The sequence below is a fragment of the Tachypleus tridentatus genome, chromosome 7 (genome assembly GCF_004210375.1).
Source record: "Tachypleus tridentatus isolate NWPU-2018 chromosome 7, ASM421037v1, whole genome shotgun sequence".
Lineage (NCBI taxonomy): Eukaryota > Metazoa > Arthropoda > Merostomata > Xiphosura > Limulidae > Tachypleus > Tachypleus tridentatus.
Window position 1 is genome coordinate 182,720,145 of NC_134831.1, and position 25,186 is coordinate 182,745,330.

General features: G+C 32.6%; 1 protein-coding gene across 12 annotated transcripts in view; it reads right to left on the minus strand.

The window, feature by feature from the left end:
* HPS1 (Hermansky-Pudlak syndrome 1 protein) overlaps positions 1–25,186 on the minus strand; it is a 61,449-nt gene that overhangs the window by 20,997 nt on the left and 15,266 nt on the right. For 2 of the 12 annotated variants that reach the window (XM_076516048.1, XM_076516036.1), the window contains exons 1-7: positions 23,591–23,826; positions 16,735–16,921; positions 14,096–14,290; positions 13,384–13,505; positions 11,778–11,883; positions 1,207–1,364; positions 460–628 (exon numbers count right to left, since the gene is read on the minus strand). In XM_076516048.1, coding sequence (XP_076372163.1) covers positions 460–628; positions 1,207–1,364; positions 11,778–11,883; positions 13,384–13,505; positions 14,096–14,290; positions 16,735–16,851 — 867 coding nt within the window. In that variant the 5' untranslated portion in view covers positions 16,852–16,921; positions 23,591–23,826. The other 10 variants (XM_076516040.1, XM_076516044.1, XM_076516045.1 and 7 more) reach the window with 10 other exon arrangements.

Here is a 25,186-nt window from a genome sequence, read left to right on the forward strand (position 1 = left end):
AAAACCTCCAAACTATGATGAGTAAGTAGCATGTGTTGTGTACTTACACTTACTGCTTAAAAATAATATTTCTATCAAACAATAGGGTTTTGTGGTCATTCCTACATGTGTGTGTGTGTGTGTGTGTGCATAAACACTATAACTAAAACATTTATCTGAGACTGAGTGTCCCATTGGGATCAACTAATTAAAATGTGGTGAATATGTATCAGACATAGTGAAACAATTTGAAAAAAACTGTTTACCAAAAAATTATTTAGATTACAATGAATTAAAGTACTTGGCATGTACTTTGGTTCATGCTCAACAGGCAACAATATTAATAAACCTAAAAAGCCATGCAAAAGAAAACAAAGTAAGGCCTTTCATTATCAGTAATGTTCCACTTCTAGTTTACACTGTGTTTTAAATAAATTCTCATTTTCTAATGTGGAAAGAAATATTAAAAGCACTTTCAACCTTGTCACTTTCATTCTCTGAGTACGACTGGAAACTACTGGCACTGTCCGTAGACACCTTCTGTTCTCCTGTATTGCTACTGAATTCCTTTAGTTTATCTAGTTGAAGCACTTGTGTCAACAAGATCAGTAAGAAGATGTCACTTTTGTCAAGTTCACTGGCATTTCGACTAATGCCCAAAATAGAAAATAAAGGCTTTTAAGAGCAGTATATTTACAAATATATATGTACTTAAAATTAATTTTGTTAAAACAATGCAAATGGTTTATTTACTTAATAATTTCACAATATTTGTTTCCTAAAATATCAATAAATATTATCCTTAATACTTTCATAAATAAGTATGGTTTGACTGAAGCATTTACTATTGTAATGTTAACCCATGTCAAAAAGTATGAATAATAATTTAATTCTATGAAGTTCATACTACACATACAATTTTAAATATGTTAACAAAAATACACAATAAAAAACATTTCTATATACACATAGTAGTTTAAGTTGCTAAACTGCATTATATTAACAATCACTGGGGAGTCAACACCTTAGTTTACTAAACAGAGCACTTGGCCAATAGTCAAGAGACACCAGATTCAATCCCAGAATGCATTAAACAATTAGAAAACAATGAGTATGCTTAAAAAACAAAATCTTCTCACTAGAAACATGCTACAAAAATAAGTGTGAATTTAAATAAATTGTTAATAGAAACACACATTAAGACCACATTCCATTGTGCATACACACCTCGAGTATAGTGCTAGTATCTTGCAGTCAACCAATAAAAAGGCATGGCATGCAGACTCTTGAACACGACAATTCTTTCGAACTTTCTCCAACACAGTTTGTAATAACTTAACAGATGATGCATTTAAACTGTGACTGACTTTTAACTTTTCAACAGCCTGGAAAAAGATAAACTTTACTAAAAAAAATTCAAATAGAAATTTAAATCACACACATTCAATAAAAGTGCCTTCTCAGTAAAACCAAACCTTACTTCTCATAAGAATAGGTTAAAATACAAACATTTTGTTTACTAAATTGGTACAACCTCTGGCCATTGATATCTAAACTATACATTAATTTCCATCCCATACTTAATACTGAAACACAAACTGTGGTTAAAAAACAAAGTATCAATCATCCAAGCAGCATACACACATAACATTTAACTGTGCAACAACAAAAAATCACTATATTTTTGTTTGCTGTGGCTATATTAATCAAATTTAAACAAACTTAATTACACATAATCATCTTAACTATATCTGAATAAGAATAGGTTAAAATACAAACATTTTGTTTACTAAATTGGTACAACCTCTGGCCATTGATATCTAAACTATACATTAATTTCCATCCCATACTTAATACTGAAACACAAACTGTGGTTAAAAAACAAAGTATCAATCATCCAAGCAGCATACACACATAACATTTAACTGTGCAACAACAAAAAATCACTATATTTTTGTTTGCTGTGGCTATATTAATCAAATTTAAACAAACTTAATTAAACATAATCATCTTAACTATATCTGAATACGCGTAATTTTAACATAACAATCTTTAGGGACGACAACAAGGGAGCTACAAGTCATCTCACGAGTTCCATCCTCTAAATTAGACTAAAATTATTAAATGAAAAAAACCAAAGTTAGTTATTTTCATTCCTATCATTATCAAGCTTACTGTTAACCTCAATTAACCTTACTGTCTCCACAACATCCAAAGACTAACCACCTGGTAGAAAAAATAAAAGTCTTAGTTAACGATGACTCCTACCTGGTTAAACTTTATATTTGTGTTCACTAGTCCTACTACTCTCAGTGTTAATTATGAAAAAAGATGATGCCTCAACACTATCATTTCTTTTTAATGACCTTAAACACCTCAATCAAATACCCTCTAACTCTAAAACAATCTCAGAGATCTTAATCTATCATTGGACAAAAACCCCTCTATCCCAGACACCATACTAGCAGCCCTCTTCTGGTCTGTACAATAAAATTATAACCTCTTTAGAGTTGTATTCAATATTTCTGTAGATTAAACCTAAAATCATATTTGCCCAACCATTATCAACAGCACACTGCTTGGTTAGCTTCAGAGACTGACTGACCACTAGACCAAGTTAATTTTCTTTCTTGATACAGTTAATATTATTTCCATCAAAAGTATACTTATAATTCATATTATGATAACTCACATGCATCATCTTACATTCAATATAATTAAAATCCATCTGCCATTTGTTTACCTAACTCACTAAATAACTTAAATGCTTTTGTAAATCAGCAGCATCCTCTTCACAGCTAGCAACATCTGAGACCTTTATACAATCTGCAAATGTGACAAATGTATTGAGTGTTCTTTCATCTGAGTCACTGATGTAAATCAAAAACAGCAAAGGTCCTAATACTAACCCCTGAAGTACCCCAAATGTGACATTAATCTAGTCTGACTGAACTCCATCTGTAACAACCTTCTGCTTTCTTACATACAATCACTATTCTGTCCAGTTTGCTAATTTATCCCCTAAACCTACAGAGATAACTCTGTTCACGAGCCTTTCATATGGAACCTTGTCAAATGCTTTCTGAAAATTCAGATACACCAAACCTACACTCTTACTCTCATCTACATAACAAATCTGAATCAGTATATTTGTTAAAATCTTGTCAGAAATGCTTTACTATTAAAAACTGTTTTTTTAAGAATAATAATTATCTTCAATGTAAAATAACCATACATGATTGTGAGACTCACAAAAAAATATCATGTTGAACAAGGAAATTGGAAACATAACGTTAGCCTTTACTGTCTAGTTATTATATCTGTTAACCCTTATAAGATACAATCTGTTACTATTCTATTTCTGCCAGTAAACTGAGTTAAAAACCTACACATTTTGTATAATTGGTCTAAATTAAACTATATATACCCCATTGTTTTCATGCCACAATAAACATGTACATACCATGTGACTACTTTCCACCAATAGAATTGTGTCACCTATATTGGCAGAGCTAACTCTCTCTGCTATTCAAACTCAATCTTCACTTTTGAAATTTGCAAAATCTAAACTATTAACACAAGCAGTGGGAAGAAAGGGTGGGAAGTGTGTGAGAAGAGACATATACCTACAGGAATACATTCTGAGTCCAAGAAAAATGTCTATTTGTTATATGCTATAACATCTTATCATATAAAGCTATAATCCCACAGTGAAAGTGGGATGGGCCTGTGTAAGTGCACAATATTGAAACCAAGTGGAAAATACAAGCCCAGAATGAAAGGGCATGTTCTGAGATGAACAGAAGAATACATGTGGAGCAGCATACTACTTCTGGAACAGGTATGCCCTTCATTATCAAAGAAGAAAATGGACCTGATATGGGCAGAGAGAAGGATGTGTACACATGCAATCCATAGTATAAAAACAACAAACCTGACTTAGCTACACATACACCAACCTAAACTAGACAGGGAAGGTTCCACAAATTGTCCTCAGCATTAGATGGTTGAGAATTAATCACACATAAAGTAATATATAAACACTGTGGCAAGGGTATGTGGACCACACCACACAGATATAGGAACCCCAACCATAAGTAAACGATGTTGTACATCAAGCAACCTGAATTAGGAAAAGGAAATTTGCATGTGGTCAAAACTGGACAAACTCTCAAAATTAATGTAGGAACAAGAAGTAAAACAACCTTAACTCAGTATTACATGGTCGTAACATCATCTCAAATCAATCATAAGAATAGGGCAATATTTGTAACTGGAATTAACACACCCAATGACAAATGCAAGGAAAAAGACATCCTGCATCCAGAATTGTGAGGATATGGAGCATCCATTCAAACATAGGAGCAGTGTACAAACTTCCTGTTGTCAATATTATGAGACAAAAGAAGTCCCTAAATCCAAACATAGGAGTAGGAAGGAAACCAACCAAAACCAGAATTAACAAGAATGGCCTCTACTGCACACAACCATAAAACAGGGTAGTATCACCCCAAATCTGGTGATACAAATATGACCTAATGTAGGCTGTTCCTGCTCCAACTCACAATTGACCACCAGGAAATAAGAATCCAGGAGAAATGGAAAGAGAGAAACACAGCTTTTCCATATTCTCAATGATAAGATATGTGGTAAGTTAAAAGGCTACAATGTACTCCACAGGAAGCCTCCATGGTCCACCACCCTAGCAATTGGGAACTAGGAAATGGTAAAGATTCCCTTACTCCACTTAGAGAAAACAGGAGGTAAGTACGTGCTATGGAGAGTCTGGATGAATGTCATCCATTATTTTGAAAAGCAGGCCATGAGTGATGATCCACAATAGAGAGAAGCTTATAGATATTGAGAAACCAACATATATGCTACTGGTTATATCATAGTGCAATCTGTAAATAGTGCATATTTGAGGCACCACCCACCACAAAGTGGAATCTTATTAGCAGTGGTAAAAAAAGGGGTCTCTTAAAAGAAAACAAAGACAAATGATATTGTGAAGAACAGCAAAGGAAGGGAAACAATATCCACATGTGAAAGATACAGACAGATCTAACAAAAGTATTGAGAACAGTCTATGATCTAACCTGAACAATCTCCTCCAACAGAAGCAAAAGAAAGTAGCCAAAGACATGATGATGTGACCAAACTGATTAAAAGAAATATTATGGAGATAGCATTCTACCATGGATAAATCAGAATACAGTCGCCTAATGAGTTTACAAACTCAACAAATTAGTATGACAGAGGATAAATCATGGGAAACAGATGTATTCCAGGAAAGAAAAAGTTGGCAACATGAACTCTGAAAACAGGCAGTATGCACCACATAACACCATAAGGAGTTAACTGGACAAAAAGGCCAATCTGGATCAGAATGGTAGTACAAGTGCCAGATGAAAGGTTTGGAAATTGGTATGAAAGCCAAACAGCATAAGTCTTAGGAAGGAAGGATCAATATGAATACAGAATGACACAAGATGTAGGATTTTGGTAACAAAATGGCATAAATATTTGATTAATGACATCTACTGGTCAACAGAGATTCAAAAAAAAGGTGGGAAAGGGCATACAAGAGCACACTGAAATCCAAATCACACAAATAAAAGAAACATGGAGAATGCATAACCAGAAATGGATTGGAAAAAAGGAGAAAATGACAGGGGAATAAAAAACCTTAAGAAAAATAGAGAAAGAAAAGGTGTTTGGCAAGGTCACCTGATAACTATACACAGTCAAGCTTTTACTAAACAACTAGGTGAAGAATAAGGAAAGATGATAAATGGAAGGGTGGGATGGATGGAAATCATGTCAAAGAGATCAAAGGTGGAAGGTATAAATTGCCTTTGGTAAATGGACATGGAAGGTCTTACGGATCTAGAAAAGAAAAATACAACATGTGGAAATACTCCTTCGACTGAGGCAACAGAGCTGACAAAAGCCATGTGTGATGAGAGAGGGTAGTGATGTCTGTATGTACAATGAATGTTCAACTTAGAATAACCAAGTACAGCCTGAGACAGAAGAAAAGATAAATTGTACAAGTAAAGGTCAGATCAATATGTATCATGGCTGTGCTAGCCAATATGAAGTCACCTGGAGAAACAGAGATGGAGTCGTTTGCAGAGATGCCAACTATTTCAAATGACTGAGCGTAATGATTGTAGACAGAGCCCTTTATCATTTGTGGCTACTAGGCCTGACCAATGTCTCTAAGTTGTTTATTATTATATTATTATTTATTACTGCTATAAATTGCTCATTTATGACTGTGTTTTGTGTATTTAATACATAAATTTTAAAAAATTCTTTTGAAATTATGTCTTTTATTTAGTTCAGAGTAACAAACATACTGGTAAAACAACATTGAACATGCACAAACAGTAAGCAGAAAAAGCCTTTGTGTAAGGACTAGTTTATATCATGTTTATGACACTTATTGTAATAGTTTTGCAGCTGTTGCAGCCTTTGCTTTCATGAGAATGTCTCTGGATGGTTGAAAGTTATAACAACATTGTCCATACACATCTTGTGTGTTATAATACTGCTCGAAACTGAGAAGCTCAAGTTTGGTCTGAACTTGCTTTTGTTTTTAGTCACTAAACTAAATATACATTCACTGTCAGCATTAGAATGGAAGATTGCAAGAATTCCAAGCATAACCCTACACAGAATGTCATACTTCTGGTTGCCATTTCCATCCTTAACTGTAGACAGCTGAACCCAAAACTTGCCAACATTCAACTGAAAGACAGTTTCTGAGAAAGTATCAATTTGGTACTTCAAATATTGCCCTTCCAACTTGTCAATAGTGTCGTGCTCATGTGTATTGAGGACAAGATACCTGTCTGTGAAGAAGCGTATAGAAGAGAAATCTTTGCTGACTTTCAGTTTTGGATTAGCACCCTCTGTGTGAATCAGAAGTTCATCATTTAGAGGGAAATGTTTCATCATGTAATTTGTAGCTGCAATATAGTATTTCTTGACACTGGTGTAGAAGCTGACCAGGTCCAGGTACTTTTCATATTTAACAATGTATTCCTTGGCAGCATTTCCATCAGAAATTTGTGTAAGAATTCATTGTTGTAGTCAATTATCTTGATGTTGCATTCAAGATATTCTGGCTTGATTTATCTGACAAGTATATTTTTAACTTCTATAATCAGAGTTCTATGCATAATGTGTATGCAAGGTTCTTCTCTTTGCAATATCAAATTGGCTGGCTCAAATAGAGGAATTGCAGACTGAAGAAAAAGACAAAATAACAAATTCATTTTGTTGTCCAAGAAAACTGTTAACTTATCTAACTTGCTCAGCACATAACTTTTCTTGGTTACTTCCTTGCTAGCTTTCGTTTTCTTCTCATTTTTTCATTGATTGTCTCTTCTTTAGTTCAAGGTCAGACTGCCTAAACATACATTGAGTTATATCAAATGATTCTTTGTCTGCTTTTGGAGACTTTTGTCTTGTGTCCCTGTGTGGCTGAGAGACCGTGTTGACTGTGTCTCTGTGTGACTAAGAGGATATCCTGACTGTTAAAGTCTTACTGCCTGACTGAGCTGCACGTTTAGATCCTTTTGAATCTAGTTTTTCCTTTTCACAGTGAAAATACTTCTTCAATGGCTTCCAAATGTCCAATATTCTGTTGAGTCACACCCCAAGTGATAGCCATCTTGTGTTTACAAGTTGTAGAATTCTTCTTGTTTCTTTGTCATACAATCCTTGAAACTCTTTGAAATGTTGTTTTCTGCTAGCACTTTTGTCCAGAAAATAGTAGGTATCTATCAATATATAAGAAAAAAAGCAGGGCAGTTCTCTGGAAGCTTTCTGGGCAGCAATATTCATGAGGTGACATGCACAGCCCACGAAGTAAATGCTAGGCTGTCGTCTTGAGATGTGTCCCATCACACCTTTACCTATACCAGACATAACTGAGACATTGTCTGAAGAAAAACTGAGACAGTTTTCCCATGAAATTTTCCTTTGTCAGGTCATGGTTCAAAAGCTTGAAAATATTCTCTCCCATTGAAGCTTCTTTCCATTCCACCATTGTCAAAAGAGAACAAACAATTTTTCCAAGCAAAGGGTCAAAATATCGTACAACCACTAGATACAGTCTTGGGTCATCCATGTCTGTGGATCCATCTGTGCCTAAACTGTAAACACTGTTAGTAAGTATGCTTGAAATCATTTTGTCATCTTCACAACACAACATTTGTACAATGGCTGTAGTTTTGGTTCTAGCACAGCCATATTTTTTCGCTATATCAGAGTCTGGGAACATTTTTCTGAATAGATGTCCTGCATGACCGGCTACAGCTAGGGGTAAATTATGAGTAATGACAAATTGCATGAACATCACTTCTGTATTCATGGTTTCATATTCTGAATTCTTACTCACAAATGTCGTTATCTGCATCGTTTTGCCTTAGCCTTTTGTTGGTGAGATGCTGATTTTGTATGTCTGGAACAATCGTTTATCTTGCCATGCGCCACAGAAATATCGATGTGACAAACTGTACAAAATGCATGATGGCACTGACTTTTCATGCAATGACTGGATGTTTTGCACTATACTCTTTCCTAAATTTTTGATTCACAGTTTTAGTCCTTTTAGATTTGCCAGAAACAAGACAATCTGGTGAACGAGGCCTCTTTTTTTCCTATCTTGTGAACTATCGCATTGGTGTTTCCATGCGTCTTAGAAAATGATAAATACCCATCTATGAAAGTGCTGATTGGCTGACAAGTGCTGATGACATAACTATGGATTCCCCCACGTACCCAGTATGGAGAAGCACTGCACTCAAACTACTGGTAGATGTCGAAGATACAAATATTTTTTATTATTTCAACCACAAACATAATTATCGCAAGTAGCCATTTGGACTATGTCTTTTATTTATTATCAAAATTTACTTGTATCTCACTAGAAATTTTCTTTTCACCCCTTTCAAACCCTGGGGGAACAATTTATTACTTTATTATAGAGGCTTATATAATATATAATAATTTGGGAATTGTAACAAGTTGTAATATTTGTCTGTATGAGCATATAGTCGTAATGTATACATCAAAATCATAATGATTACGCTCAAATAATAATGGTTGGCATCTCTGGGTTTGGATTAAGGATATACTTCTGGGGAGAAGTTTAGCAGATGGGTAAGTATAAATGTGACAAACTATTCAATCTTGTCTGAATTTGTCTACTTCCAGTGCAAGTGGGTGTGAAACAAGAGACCAAGAAGGAAGGAAGTTTTAAGCTCCATTGGGTGGCAAAAACACCAATATGAGGTACTCTCAGCTGAGAACACAACTACCAAAACATCTGTGAATAGAGGAACTACTCTGTGGATTGAACCTTGTTGGATTAAGATAAACAATCTACAACCAGATTTATGAAACTTGGAACCTGGCAAATTAAGACCACCATGGTGATTATTGGCCCAAAAAAAAGAGATTCAAGGTCTGAGAGAAAAGAGACCTGGATTTGGTACCTTCTTGTTTGATGATATAATTGACCACTGTGGAGTTGTCAAAATGCACCATAATCACCCTTCCCCACAGGACAGTAAAGAAGTAGGACAAAGCTTGATGAACCACCATAAGTTTGAAAAAGTTGATATGGAGAAGAGACTCTACAAATGACTCAAAACTGGAAATCTCCTGAGATTCAAGGTGAGCACCCCAACCTATAAAAATGTATTCGTAAACAGATGTAAATCCAAACAGGTGAAAAAAGTGGAACCTTCATCTTGGTTTGGTCCCTATCTAGCCATCAATGCAGGTCAGACAAAAGTTCTTCTGTTCAAAAAGTGTCCACTGAAGGGAGTACGTATGAGCTTGACCCATAGGAATGAGAGCTTCCAAGAAAGCCCACATTCCCAAACGAAACAAAACCTCTTGAGCTGTAAGATGTAGGCAAGGGCCTTGTGAACTGCTTGCACCATATCCCAAAAATAAAAAGACTGTGCCAACTAATATCAGAACTGATGAAAATCCCCAAATGAACAAGATAGTGAGAAGGAGTAAGAACAGATTTCTCCACCTTTACCAGAAATCCCACCTATGCTACTGCTTGTAGAAACAGATGAGAATGATGTCTGGACTGTGAATGAAAAGAAGTAAGCAGGACCCAAATAGTCCATTTTATAATGAGTACAAAAATCCATCAAGTGAAGATTTTAAGCAAAAGATACAACCTACCTAAACTTACAAGGAGTCAAGGTTAGTCCAAACAGTAAGGCCTGAAACACTGAATTTCTAGCTATAAACAGGTATTTACTGGGTACTGTGGGAATATATTTTGAATTGTACAGTATGAGAAAAAAAATTGGTGTCTCGTATCAAGAACATGGTAAATGTAGCCAAAGCAAAGCTCAGCCCTATGAATTAGAAAGAAATGGACATGTCATAAATATATCAAATAAAAAAAATGTAAGTCTTACACTGACAAACATGAGGATCATAAGGCACATACTTGTCAACAATGAAGTCTATATATATACACACACAGACACATGTATATTCAGACAGAACCATGAATTAGATGTTACTACTAGGAAATGATATGTAAAGTACAAACTGTTTAAACATATAGAAACCATTGAAATTGACCTAGTCTACAATGCACATAATAATTATGAATGTATAAAATGACAAAAATGACCTAGAAAACAAAGTAATTATCAATCTCTAGCTTACAATAAATCTATATTAACTTAGACAACAAAGAACACATAAATGTCTAACTTACAAAAGTCAGAGTACTGATGATGTGAAATATTTAAACCTCCCAAGTGTAAACAAGGATAATGCCACACAAAAGGCATTTGAGCTATGCCTATGATAGGTATTGCAATAAGTTGCAAAGTGTAAAAGTTATAAAAAAAAAATCAATCCACCAGGAGATCTTGAAGCAACAGGAATAAAATAGGAAAACAACAAACCTGTACCAAATTGAAAGATGTGGATGCACAACAACTGCAGAAGGAAAAAGAGTAATAGCAAAATCACTCGCATCTCATACGCATGATGAAAACTGAATATGCATCGACCTGAGTAGCCAACTGTAGAAATGAACATGAAAAGTAAAGTTTTCTTCTGAAGAGATGTACAGTGTGGCAGACCAAAATAATAAAGTACCATAACAAGAGAATACAAATTGTCTTCTTCCTCAACAATATTGTCAAGTTAAAAACTGTCAACCATATATAATCTAGCTCTCAACAAATTAAGGCCTATACCTTCTCTACAGATAAAGCCAAACATGATTCTTAAAAACTGGTACCAGTTGCATTGTCAATTGTAACTGAATTGCAAATTAAAAGTTATCATATAATTTAGTAACAAGAGACAAATGAAAAAAAAAATGAAACAACTGAATGCAGACAAAGTAAAACAAAATTTTTGAAAAAAATTGAACTGGCAAAGAAGCACAATTATAAATGATGGCTAAATGCAAAACAAACATCTAAATGAAGCTGTGCCAACTGCAAAACTAAGGACTGAGCAAGGCCAGCAGAGGGAGTTAGCTGTGCGAATGTAGGTGGCATAATACTGTTGGCAGAGAATAACCATATGATGTTTACATATTCAGTAGTGGTACAAAAGTGATGGGGTATAAAGACTGGTGCACTGAGCACAAAATTCTTTTTAACAATGCTTAGAGGGCAGAAAGAAAATCAAGATAAGTTTGTGTGATAAGACCGTATCAGAAGTTGTTTTTTTGATAACTTGTACCTAAGATAAGTTAACAGAAGTTAGGAATATCTTATACTTACCTCCACAAGAAAGGACTGCTCGCATAATCTCAGCTCATCCCACTTATCAAAGATCTCTGTAAGGATCATAACCTTTCTACTGCTCCCCACATAGTCATCCCTAAGACTTCAAAAAACAAACAAATATTTAAAACTACATGAACCAAATTACAACCACACTGACATTAGGCAGTAATTATCATTGTTCTATTCAAAATATTCTGCCATCTTTTTAAGAAAAAAAAAGGAAGAGTCGTTATTTCATATTAAGTTTAATATTTGGAAAATCTAAAATGTGCGATGTTTGCAACTTCCTTTTCTTAAGATAACTATGCAATAGACATTTTTATATTGCTCATAAGACCATGTAAGAGTTTCTTCTAAGTTTACCAAGTACTTAATTTCAGTTTTATGACTTTTTGTTTGTTGTCAGTTATAAACTACACAATGAGCTATCTGTGTTGTGTTGACCATGAACATAAAAACAGGATTTCAGTATCGTAACCTTTCAGGTTTATTCCTGAGCCAACAGGGGATCAACCTTCTGTAGACTTGTGCTTGTTCTTCATGATAGATACATCTTACCACAAGCTTGGATTATTTTATTAAATTTTTGTTCTTATTTCAAGCATGCTTACTGAGAGGTTAGTTTTATAAATATAGAACCAAACTGAACCAATTACATCCTTCCACGAAAAACTTCTTTTTTAGTGTATTTTTACTCAAATGAATAGCTAAAATCTTACAATAAAACGTAATAAAGCTCTTGACTATTTTCCCAAAACCATAATAAAAATATATGAATGGTTGTCAGTGTGTACATTTTTTTATTTAAATGTAAATGTACATGTATGATCCAGTTTGTGTGTTTTTAGAAAGTACATAAAACTGTGTACTATATCATACCATCAGCAATTTTTATACTACTTATTATTACTAGCTATAGCTGCCACTATCGGAGATACAAATTTTTACCTTTTAACAATTTGACACATTTTATCATCTCTGATCAAATCTTGACAATGAGTGTTGTTTGTGGAGTTCTAACTTTTCCCTTCCAAAATTCATTTATTATAAAATATTGGAGTACCAAACAAACTAATATTTGGTGGCTTTGAAGTTAAAATATATTACATTTTTTACCTTGAGGTTTCCTAGTTATAACATGATCAATTCCACTATCACATTACTAAATAGAACTGGTCAATTTAGAATTTTTATAGTTGGTCATTTTTATGATATTAATCAATTTACTTTCAGTTTTTATTAACATATTATGTGACATTAATTGATATAATTAAACCTCACATGTGATCAGTTAAATCATCTAGCTTTTTTACTGAATGTGTTTCACTGTTGACAAAATCCTAATGGAAGGTGGGATATAAAACTACATTCAAATGAGATGAAAATTATGAACAAAATTTCATTCCACATTTTAAAGACAATTTTGTTTTATGCACATATGCAAAAGTAACCAATACTCATGTGGCTTACATGCAGGAATAAAAAGAAATATTTCAGCACATACAATTAAGTTAATGGTATAACCTCACACACATTAACAACCCAACGTTCTAATGATTCATATCAATGTTGTTAATTCATGTAAAAATACTCTACTCACAGGTGAACAGCAGGTCCATACAACAGTTTAACAGATACCAAAAATATGTGTAATCTTCTCTCCAATATCAACTTCGTATCTTCTTTCAGAGTTCCCACACAAATGAACAAGAATCCCAAGTACTAAAAGAAACAATATTTCAAACTCTCAAACAAAAACAATCTTTTATATAAAATAACATTGCTGGAAGGGTGAAGGTGGAAAAAACATTTTAATCTTTAATAATACGAGTTGAAAAAATGAATATACTTATATTAAAAAGACTGTAGAAAGTTAAAGTATGATGTTTCTGTTCCAAATTCGTGTTCTGTCTTTTAAGTTTTAAATTTTACTAAAGTTCCTTTCAATGTTTTAGTTCAACACCAGAATTTTTTATTTAAAACAATTTATCTTTTCACAGAAAGTACAGAGTACATTCTTAGGATCTTAGTAGTAAATAATAATAATAAAAAATCAACAAATAAGACTAATTTTTAAAAAATTGACAATGACAAAAAAATGTATTCTTCCAAACAACTGTTTACACTCTTCCCCACCTTACAACATATAGTCAGTTACTCAGAAGAGCTAGTAGTATTTTTTAAACCTTCCTACTTATTAATGTTGTAATATAGAAACACTGGCATCTTAATTTTTACATATCAAATATTCTACTTGTTAGAAGTAGCAACATGTCATTATGTATGCAGCACATCAACATAAACTAATCTACCTCTTTAAATGCCATTAGTATACCATCACTACATTCTACTAAAGTATAAAGGTTCATGAACTGGCCAAGCATGACACGTTGAGAGGTGACGAGTGGAGAAAACAGCTGCACGATAACGTTTCGGCTAATGTCTACATCTCCTTGAGTGTCCTCACCTGTCTCGTCACATACGTAATCAAATGATCCAGAATCGTCCTAAAAATAGATAAGTACTTTATTGAACAATTCCAACAATAAATACTTGGGAAAATGATAATTACAAAACTTATTGGTTCCTATGACATCCTAAAAAATTAAATAAATTACCACAAAAATTAAACCTTTTTTAAGAACTTTTAGGCATTTAATATATACACACACGCATACTGCTGGCCAAAATATTAAGGCCAATGAACATAAAGAAAAATATGCATTTTGCATTGTTAGACTCAATCATTTATTTGAGTAAAGTTTCAAAAGATGTAAAATAAGAAAAGGAAAAATAAAAATAAAAAACGTTTTAGCATTTAATAGGGAAAATGTGAACACTATGAAATTAGCCAAAATACAAGTTGGTCAAAAATTTAAGACCATACTGAAATAAAGCATCAATCGGTAAACACGTGTTCAAGCATTAGCATTGTCAACATCTCCCACTGACATCTCCTGTGTTACATTGGGTAAAAGCATGGCAAAAGCTTAAAAGTTGACAGATTTTGAACATGGTAGAATTGTTGAGCTGCAAAAGCAAGGTCTCTCTCAACATTCCATTGCTGGTGAGATTAGGCATAGTCAAACTGCTGTTGCAAATTTCTTAAAAGACCCTGAGGGATACAGAGCGAGAATTTCAAGTGGTTGGCCCGAGAAAATTTCGCCAGCGTTGAGCAGGAGGATTCAATGGTTTATCAGACAAGACACCAGTTGATTGTCGAACCAGATTAAGGCCCTACAGATGCAGAATGCAGCTCAAGAACAATAAGATGGCATCTATGAGAGAAAGGTTTAAAAACCATAAACATCTTCAAAGCTACACCTCCTTCCACACCACGAAACAGCTCCGTTAAGCTTTGCTGAGAAGCACCAAACATGGGACATAGAAAAGTGGATGAAGATTTTGTTCTCTGATGAGAAAAAAATGTAACCTGGATGGTCCAGATGGCTTCCAACATTACTGGTACGATAAGGATATCCCACCGGAGACATTTTCTACACGACACAGTAGAGGAGATTCCATCACAATCTGGGGTGCTTTCTCCTTCCATGGAACAATGAAGCTTCAGATTATACAGAAGCGTCAAACAGTGGCAGACTATACTGGCATGTCTGAGAGGGCATCCTTATTGACTGAAGGCCCTCGCTTGTGTGGAAATGACTGGATCTTTCAGCAGGATGATGCTGCAATCCACAATGCCCACAGGACAAAGGACTTTTTCATGGCAAATAACGTGATTCTTTTGGACCATCCAGCATGTTCGCCCGAACTGAACCCCATTGAATATGTTTAGGGGTGGATGGCAAGGGAAGTCTATAGAAATGGACGTCAATTCCAAACAGTGCATGATCTTCATGAAGCCATCTTCACCACTTGGAATAAACATTCCAGCTAGCCTTATGCAAATGCTTATATCAAATGTTTGAAGTTATTTGCAATGATGGCAGTGCAACTCACTACTGAGTCCTCTTACTAGGCATTTCCTTTCCTGTTTAGGACTTCTTTTTGGTGTGGTCTTAAACTTTTGACCAGCTAGTACTTATGCTAATTTCATAGTGTTCACATTTTCCTTATTATATGCTAAAAAAGGTTTTTATTTTTATTTTCCCTTCTCTTATTTTCATCTTTTGAAGCTCTACTCAAAAAAGTGGTTGAGTCTAACAACACAAAATGCATATTTTTTCTTTGTTCATTGGCCTTAAGATTTTGGCCAGCAGTGTGTGTGTATATTTGTTGTGAAGCAGTCTTAACCAGCTAGCTTACTTTTACAGTCTCCTTGAATATAAATCTATTTTTTGTGCTATAAATATTTACAATAATGATTCCTAAACTTTTTCCATTGACAACAACCCTTCTGTCACATAAAACATTTTTCTTTGTATTCTTAATTATTATTCACATGATAAAACTCTCACATAACCTCTTGTGTATTAATGTATTTTGACACACACTTTAGAATCCACTAGTTTAGGAAGTACAAAAAAAATATGTACATAGAAAGGCAAAGAGTTTTTGTTTTAAATAAAGCATTCCTAGATTATTGAATGAATAAAAATTGTGTCATTTACTATCAATATCCAACATTCTTTTCTGCCTGGAACAAAGTTACACTGTAGAACTGTCAATCTATAATTTGCATTTTCAAATGTTGTGACAATGCTTTAAGCAATCAAAGTAGAGAGGATAACTTGACAGGTGGAACCAAAACTACTGCTTCATGATGATGAGAAACCTACTTGAAGTAAAAATATATCTCAGAATAGCTGGTATAGGTATTAACACTTTTACTAATAAAGCAGAGAACAATGTTTTGACCTTCTTGGGTCATCTTTAGGTTAAGATTAATCTCTGCTTTAATAGTAAAAGTGCTAATACCAATACTAGTCATCCTGAGATATGTACATCAAAAACCATTGCTACTTATTTTCTACCATGAAAAAACACTTACATTGGTTTCAACCAAGCCATTCTGAGCTGCAGCTCTCTGTAGATGCTTCTTCATTGAATGATCAGTTTTTATGAAGATCAAATCATTCAGATTATCAAAAATTAAATATCCTTTCATTGTGAGAGTTGAACAGAAATCCTTTCAATTGTTGAATTCAAATCACACTAGCAAACAGTAAATGCTGAAACTGAAAACAAAATTTTTTATTAGTGACATTCTACATGTGTTTTCAGATATTCAAGTATTTGTACAGTAATTAGCATTCCTGAAAAAATATATACACTTTACTGAATAGGGTTAATACATAAAATCAATTTCATTTCTATTCTGGATACTTATTTTGAAGATAAAAGCTGCACTTTTAAGTTGTTTAATATGAATACAACAAGTAAATACATATATAAAATCTAAAGTTGATGTACAAATATTTGTTACTTTAAAGCATTTATTTAACCTTCAATGACAACAACATAACTATTACATCACAGTACTGATGACACTGCCAATGATTAAAACAACCTCATAAAATGCAAGTGATTGAGATAAAGTAGTTCAAGATACAGAGCAATGACCTTTTATTTAAGATGAAAATAAAGTTAAATGCAGGTAAGAGTCACCTTCAATTCAAATTTAACAAATCTCTCTAATTCTACTTACAATAAGATAAACTACAAATACCACTTGATACTAATGTGTACCATCATAATGGGAAAATATAAATAATCAATGCCAACACAATAAAATAATCCAGTAATATGCATAAACAATCAAACACACACAAACAAAAACCCTATACAGGGTGTCCAAAAAAAAACTAAAACCATAGATTATTTGCAATTTTTCTCAATTTTAGATACATAACTAATTATAGTGTTATCAAAGTATATGGTCAAGTCAATCCTGCCGTTAATTGTTTTGAATTATGAGGACAGCACGTAGAACACATTCTGTAAACTTTGTTGAAGTACCTGTGGTTCCACACTTTTTGGACACCCTGTACACTTAACTCATACAACTGCAAAAATTCAAAGGACTAGAAAATTGTTACTTTGATGAAATAAATAAATAATTAGTTTATCATAGCAATATAACAAAAGAAAATGAGAGAGAGAAAAAAAACAGGGATAATTTATTTCATTTGAGAATCAAGCCCCAAATTTAAGAAAGGTAATTATTTTTGTTTTAGTATTTAAAACCTATTAAAGACACATCAATACATCTAGGAGCTTTTGGATTTCAGTGACCTTGAGATTTTCTTAAAAATACATAGTACATTGCAGTGTTAAATATTTTTCTCTTCTTTTTCAACAGAAATGGAATTAACAAAAAAACATGGGATGTAGCAGCCCAATAAATTCTTTGATTGGCTGTACAGTCTTGCTGTGAACTGTTGTTTTGCCAATTCAAGACTCATCAATACAGCTTGGGTCTGCAAACCAAAAAAGCACCATTAGGCCTGTTATTAATATCTAAGGGGTTTTAAGTCAATTTTACTTCATCAATAGTAATTTAATAAATTGCAATACTTGATCATATAATCTTCAGTAATACTATGAAATTTACTGATTTTTTTTACCTCGACCTCCTTGTTCAATCATTTTAAAGCAGATATTACTTTTACCAGTAAACAATTTTAATAAGCTGAAGATGTGAAACAGAAGTGCTCTTTTACTGTACACAACAAGAAAAACTGCAATTATATTTTTACTTCATATTTTTTTAAAAGGTTGTTTTTACAAGGAGTAAAATGGATATTTTAGTGATGAAATAAATTTTTTTTTTCAATTTTGTTAGATGCTAAAGAACTTTCACAAACAACATGTTCACTGCAGGAAAAGCTACTTTAACCAAAGATCACCTAAAAGGAATTTTAAAAATGCTCAAAGTCAAAACCAGGGAGTTCCCAGGTACATAAATCAACCATAATTACATATTTATAAATTTTAATAGTTGAAGGATTGAGTGGCTAAATTCATCTACGTTACTTATCAAAATACCAATTTGGCACTACACGTACATCTCTTACAATGGTATCCAGTGTTTTATCATGGTTTTCTAAAACACCAACAACAGATTTATAATAATTTTTAGTCAGATCAATTAATACAGGCTTTTATTGTTAATTGTTCTCAAGCTCTTTCTCTAACCTACAAAATAAACTTAACAATTTAGAACACTTAAAATGAATTTATACTACATCATGACTACAGTTTGATACAGTGTCAAAGAGCCAGCATGGTTTCGCTAAAGAAAAGTCTTGTTTAACAAATATTTTGACATTCTTTGAGGATATTACTGCAAAATTTGATGAAGGGTGTTTTGTAGATTTAGCTTTACCTTGACTTTCAGAAAGTGTTTTATAAAGTGTCTCACTTAAAGACTTGTTACAAAAATTAAATCTGCAAGTGTAGGAAAAATGTTATTAAATTGGATAGAAAGTTGACCAGGGCATATAAAACAGACAGTTATAATAATGGATTTAGATCTGACTTGATCACAGCTACAAGTTCCTCAGAACTCTGTGCTGGGTCCTTTGCTGTGTGCAACATATATTAATGATATTAACTCTGGAATGACTAACCAAATTTTATAGTTTTCAGATGAAAATATATTTTTAGGGTAGCTAATTATATAAAAGAGGCTGCAGACTTACAGGGAGATTTAGATTATTTGATGCTTTAGGACAAAACACGACAGATGATGTTTAACTCTGTACTCATTTAAAGTCTTTATAGATTTAATACTACTAACTTTCAATATAGTATATCTACAAAATATGGCAACCTTTCAGTTAACATTACAAGTCTTTCACATACAGAAAATATTTTTAGTGAATAGTTTTAATAAACTAAAGATTTGTCCACTAATGTATTGAGTATGTTTTCAATAAATCATGTACAAAGTGATTTTTCACGTTAAGATTAAATGTACTTTTCTTCATTTCAAAAATCTTAGTTTCACTTGTGTAATCTTCAAAACTTCCTAAATATATTTAAAATATTTGTTTTTAGTAAACCTTTATCTGTTATTTTATATACTCTAACTCTAGACAAGGTTGGTCAATTTGACTGATCTTGTAACCCCCTTTCAAAAAACACATCAAAATAAATTTGAATTACTATTTTTTCTCTCTAGAATGACTTGTAATGTAGCACAAAACTACATTCATTTACCATATGTGGCTTTAAACTTGTAACAATATGCAATGATTTATAATTAAATGTTTTTGCCCTCTGAATCATGTCTAACTACTATCTGTGTCAGTACAAGTTGTAAATCATTTGGGGAATGCACATCTCATATTACAATATCAAATTATGGAGTATGAACAATACCTCACCCAAACATTTTTCACATAGTCTACCATTTTATTTACCTTTATCAATCTTTGGAAGACATCTTGAAAGTTTGTTTGCTTTTAATTTTAGATTTGTTTCATTCCAAGTGAGAATCTAATTATGTAGGTAATTTGGTAATTACAGTTTGTATTTTTCCAGATTAAAAATTATACATTGTTGTAAAATCTTCAACACCTTAAAATTAGCATGTTATGGTTCTATTTCAATAAAACAATTGTCAAACCCATTTTTCAGTCGAATACAAGAAATGCAAAAGACATACAAAAAAAAATTGTCTGAAGACAAAACAAAAAATATGATGATTCAATTCATGTAATGAAAAACTTAAAGCAATTTGCCATAATCCAAACTTTGTTCAAAAACACATCCTGAATATTTATAAAAATTACAGAAATTTAGGTGGTCAACTTCATTTGATTAACACATTGAAGTCTCATAGTTACAATTTTTCACGAAGTACGCACCTTATGCTTTATCAAAGTAAGGCCAAATTGTTTCAACAAAGTACCAAATACTTGCAAAACTCAGTATTTATGAATAGGAATGCAACATCAAAAGTTAGTTTATTTTAAAGAAAGAGTCAGCAATAATGAAGGTGAGACATTGTCCTGGATCTTCAAATTACATTACACAGAATATATTACAAGCAGTTCACATGTATGACTCTTGAAACATTTTTATTATAATTATTTATTTTACCTAATTTAATCTTGGCTAACCTAAAAATATCCTTATTTTTACATTTTAGTTACTTTCATAATAACAATAAAGAATAAACATGAAAAACAAGAAGTACATAACTTAATATTTGTTTTCCTTGCTGTCACTTGTCAATGAAAGTTAACTCTATTTTTTATACTAACAGTATTTAATTATATTAAATAATTTTTACTTTTCAACAATACATCAAAGATGATAAACTAATAACATGAAATAGAAGACACTAAAACCTTGTCATGGCCAGTAAAAGGTATCCCATGGCAATAAGATTGAATAAAATTACATAAATATTGCAGTTAAAGAAAAAGATCTTGGTGTTGTGGTTGAAAACTTACTTAACTCATCTAAACAGTGTACAGTAGCTAGCAATAGGGTTAATGGGTAGTATCTATAGGAATACTGAATATGCATGACAAGGGATATTATTGTTTCACTGTACAGATCACTTGTAAGGTCCCATTTAGAGTACTGTATATATTTTTGAATTTCTTTCCTCAAGAAGGACATTTAATTGCTAGAGAAAGTTCAAAAAAGAGCCACTAGTATGATACCTGGGATGCTGGGCTTGTCCTATAAGAGAGACTAAAATCTCTAAACTTGTTTTCTCTGGAGAGGGTATTTGATCGAGGTGTTTAAGATTATTATGGGTGTAAATAATATAGATCCATAAAACTTCTTGGTGTTTAGCAGTGAAAACAACAGGAAAACTGGTCACAAATTCAACTTTTGGTAGTGTGGGAGTTGTCTACCATTTAGACAGTATTACTCTTTGAACAGGATGATTGGCTTTTGGAGTGAGCTGTCTTCTATAGTGGTGGAGGAAGAAAATTTAACTGAGTCCAACAAAATGAGTGGATGAATACACAAGTACCAAAGGGTGGTTACAGTTGACAGCTGGAAAGGACATCCTTAATTGACTAACAAGTTCCTTTTTTATCCTTCTATAATTTCACAAATTTCTAATCATTCTTCAATGCACCTATAAAATATCAGGTAAACAAAAACTATGCACCCAGCTTCTTCATGACATATTATAATGAACTGATAAAAAACACACTAAAAAAGACCAGAATAACATAAAACAAGACATTAATAAAGCTGATCCAACATAATAAACTAACAATAAACTCTGTCATTCTCCAATTATAAAGGAAACAAAAATGATAATGCTTGAAAATAAACTGCTAATTACTAAATTGTTTTATTTCTTAAGGTGTAATGATATAATAATATTGAGGTATCATCTGATTCAGTACGCTACAATTTATGTTATCTTTATGAAATATGACAGTTTCAGTAAACAGTAAAAATAATATTTTCTAATTAATTATTTTTACTAACTATTAATGATTTAATAAAGAAAGATGAGTAATTAGTACTACATGATGTATTTATTTTATCTGAAACATTACATGCAAAGTAACATATATTAAGAACAATGAAATGGATAGTTATTAACTTTGTTTTATTTCTCTTGCCAGTTTGTTTAGTTGATCAAACCTAACAATCTAAAAAAGCACTGTAAAGTATGAAATACTTAAATAAGACAATGTTAGTAACAAAAATAACAAATTAGAGACAAAGCTGTCAAACTTTGTAATGAACTGTTGCTACAACAAGCACCAATATTTAGATACACATCATATCAATTACTACTATAAAATCCACACCTTTACCTATTACTGTAATCCTAGTGTGATGGGCCATGAGGTTTAGTCACGTCAGAAGAAACAGGTTAGTCCTAACTTAATGCACTAACTAAACAATACAATTAAAAAAAAAAAAAGAGAGAGTAGAGATTTAAATATTCAAAATTATTATAAGCAATAACAATCAATAATATTGAAAATGTGGAAAGAGACAGCTTAAGCTCCAGTTAAAAGTATTATCTCCTTAATGAAGAACCTGCTGATGGCATTTGTGAAGGCTGACACTTTATAAAAAGTTGAAACAGGGAAATTACAGTATCCTAAAAAATAAAGTGTTTATGTTTTTATTTTTCTGAAGGGTGAGTATATAGGAACAGCCTCGATTGACTAAATGGTCCCTACCTTCATTCATACGTTACATAAACTTATTATTCGCTGCTTGAGAAAATCAAGGGATAAAAGGATATTTGGCCTTTTAAGTCTTTCCTCACCACAACTAACCAAAGTATCAAAACCACAAAACTCCAACTAACACTAAACATCACATCAGGCAAAGCATAGTATAAGCTTATAATGGTGCTACTATAGCATGCAGTCTGCAAAGGTAGATATGCGATATAAATAGATACTATTATCATTACCAGTTTAATGATTCACTAAAGCATAATTTTTTGATAAATGATTTATCTGCATTTTTGTTCAGTAAATTATAATAACCTGATACGTTGCGAATTCCAAACATTTAGGTTATACTTGTACTAGTTTTAATTGTTGAACAGTATTTCATTCCAATTATAATTGCTCCCAGAATGTTATGTAATTGTATTTTGTACTTTATTACTTTAAAAGCATTATTTATAATAACTGGCATCAACTGTAAGTAAACGAAAATTAAAACATCACTTTACCCTTTTCTTATTTGTTTTTCTTCTTGCATTTTGGAAATTACAGTATATTTAAATTTTTTTCTTTGTTGTATTAACGATCTTTTTCATTTTGCTTTGAAACAGTGTCTTTTAAATTTTAAGTTTTTCATTAAACTAGAATCATCTTCAAACGTGCCCTAACAAATAACAGTTTCTATATCTACATTAAGTCTAAATTATTACGTATTGTAACAGTGAATACCTGACAAAAACAAAATTGCTATTTATTATTTGACAGTTTTGCCAAATGTAGACTTGTACGTTAATTTTAAAAGCTCATTACTCTAATCTTACATTCGTCCTCTTCTTTATCAAATTGAGTATTGTAAGTTAATTTCCGTTCCTTCGTAACGTAATCAACGTTACGCTTAGATCATATACTATTAATAAGTAACAGTGTAATAACAACCTCTTCTACTCGCAGCCATCTTTAAATACGAGGCTCCAACCGATATATTTTAAACCAAACCAATGTCTCTTTTATGTTTTATTAGTTACCATTCACATTTATCAATTTCCTGAAAAGTAAAATAAAAAGCAGTAAGAATTACTTTTAGAAATCTATCTTACAGTTTCACCTAAGAGCACAGTCATGATACTCTTACATTTTATACCAGAAGATTTTTGTTACATAATTAGTTTATGAAATCAAACTTTCTAGCTTATATGAATTTCAAGTTTGAGGGACAAATTTCACCAATTACTCTCCCATCCGTACTAAAATTTACGTATTCTTTTTGTTGGCTATAATAAAATTATGGTTTGTCTGGTTTGGTTTGAATTTCGCGCAATGCTACACGAGAGCTATCTGCGCTAGCCGTCACTAATTTAGCAGTGTAAGACTAGAGGGAAGGCAGCTAGTCATCACCACCCACCGCCAACTCTTGGGCTACTCTTTTACCAACGAATAATGGGATTGACCTTCAAATTATTACACCCCCACGACTGAAAGGGCGAACATGTATGGTGCGACAGGGATTCGAACCAGAACAAAATTATAAATTTCTGTTATGGGTTCAGTTGTTATTATATAAACTTTCGATTGTTTTATTTGCATAGTGAGCGTTTTAAAAACGCTTGGATTATTATTCATTAATTTGGTTCTGTAGCGTATTTGTTAAACCTCACACGATTTTGCCTTGAGAGAGTATTACAAAATAGAGGATGCAATGCCTATTAAAAACAAAAACAAAAAACTAAAAGGTAACTTTTGTGATGCATTTTAACAAACACAAATAATATACTTTTAATTCATAAAGCAGGTAAATTAATGATAATTATAAGTGATTCTGGTTTAAACCTCGTCGCTCAAAATGACTGGGTCCCCTTTAACATATTGACTATGTCTGCAGACTTACAACGTTAGAAACAGGGTTTCGATACCCATGGTGGGGATAGCACAAATGCTCATTTGTGTAGTTTTGTAATCTAACTTCAAACAAACAAACGAAATGACTGGGCGGTTTTCAATAATTCTTTTAACACAGTCCCAGCATTTTAGAGTTTTATGCAGGCATAATTCATATTACATTTCGATAATTCTTGCAATGAATTTGAACTCAAATACATTAATACTCTTAGACGAATTCATGGGAGAAGTTTGTGGTATTGATACACTTACGACACGCGAGCATATCATGGGTTTCTTACCTTCCACAGGAGCATAGAATAATACCATATTGTTGATGATTTAGTTTAAGTACCGTCATGGTAGTAGCACTTGGTCCACAGTTGCTAATATTATCTTTTCAAGTTGCTCCGCCCGATGTTTTCTAGTTGGTGATGTCTCTTCTACTCG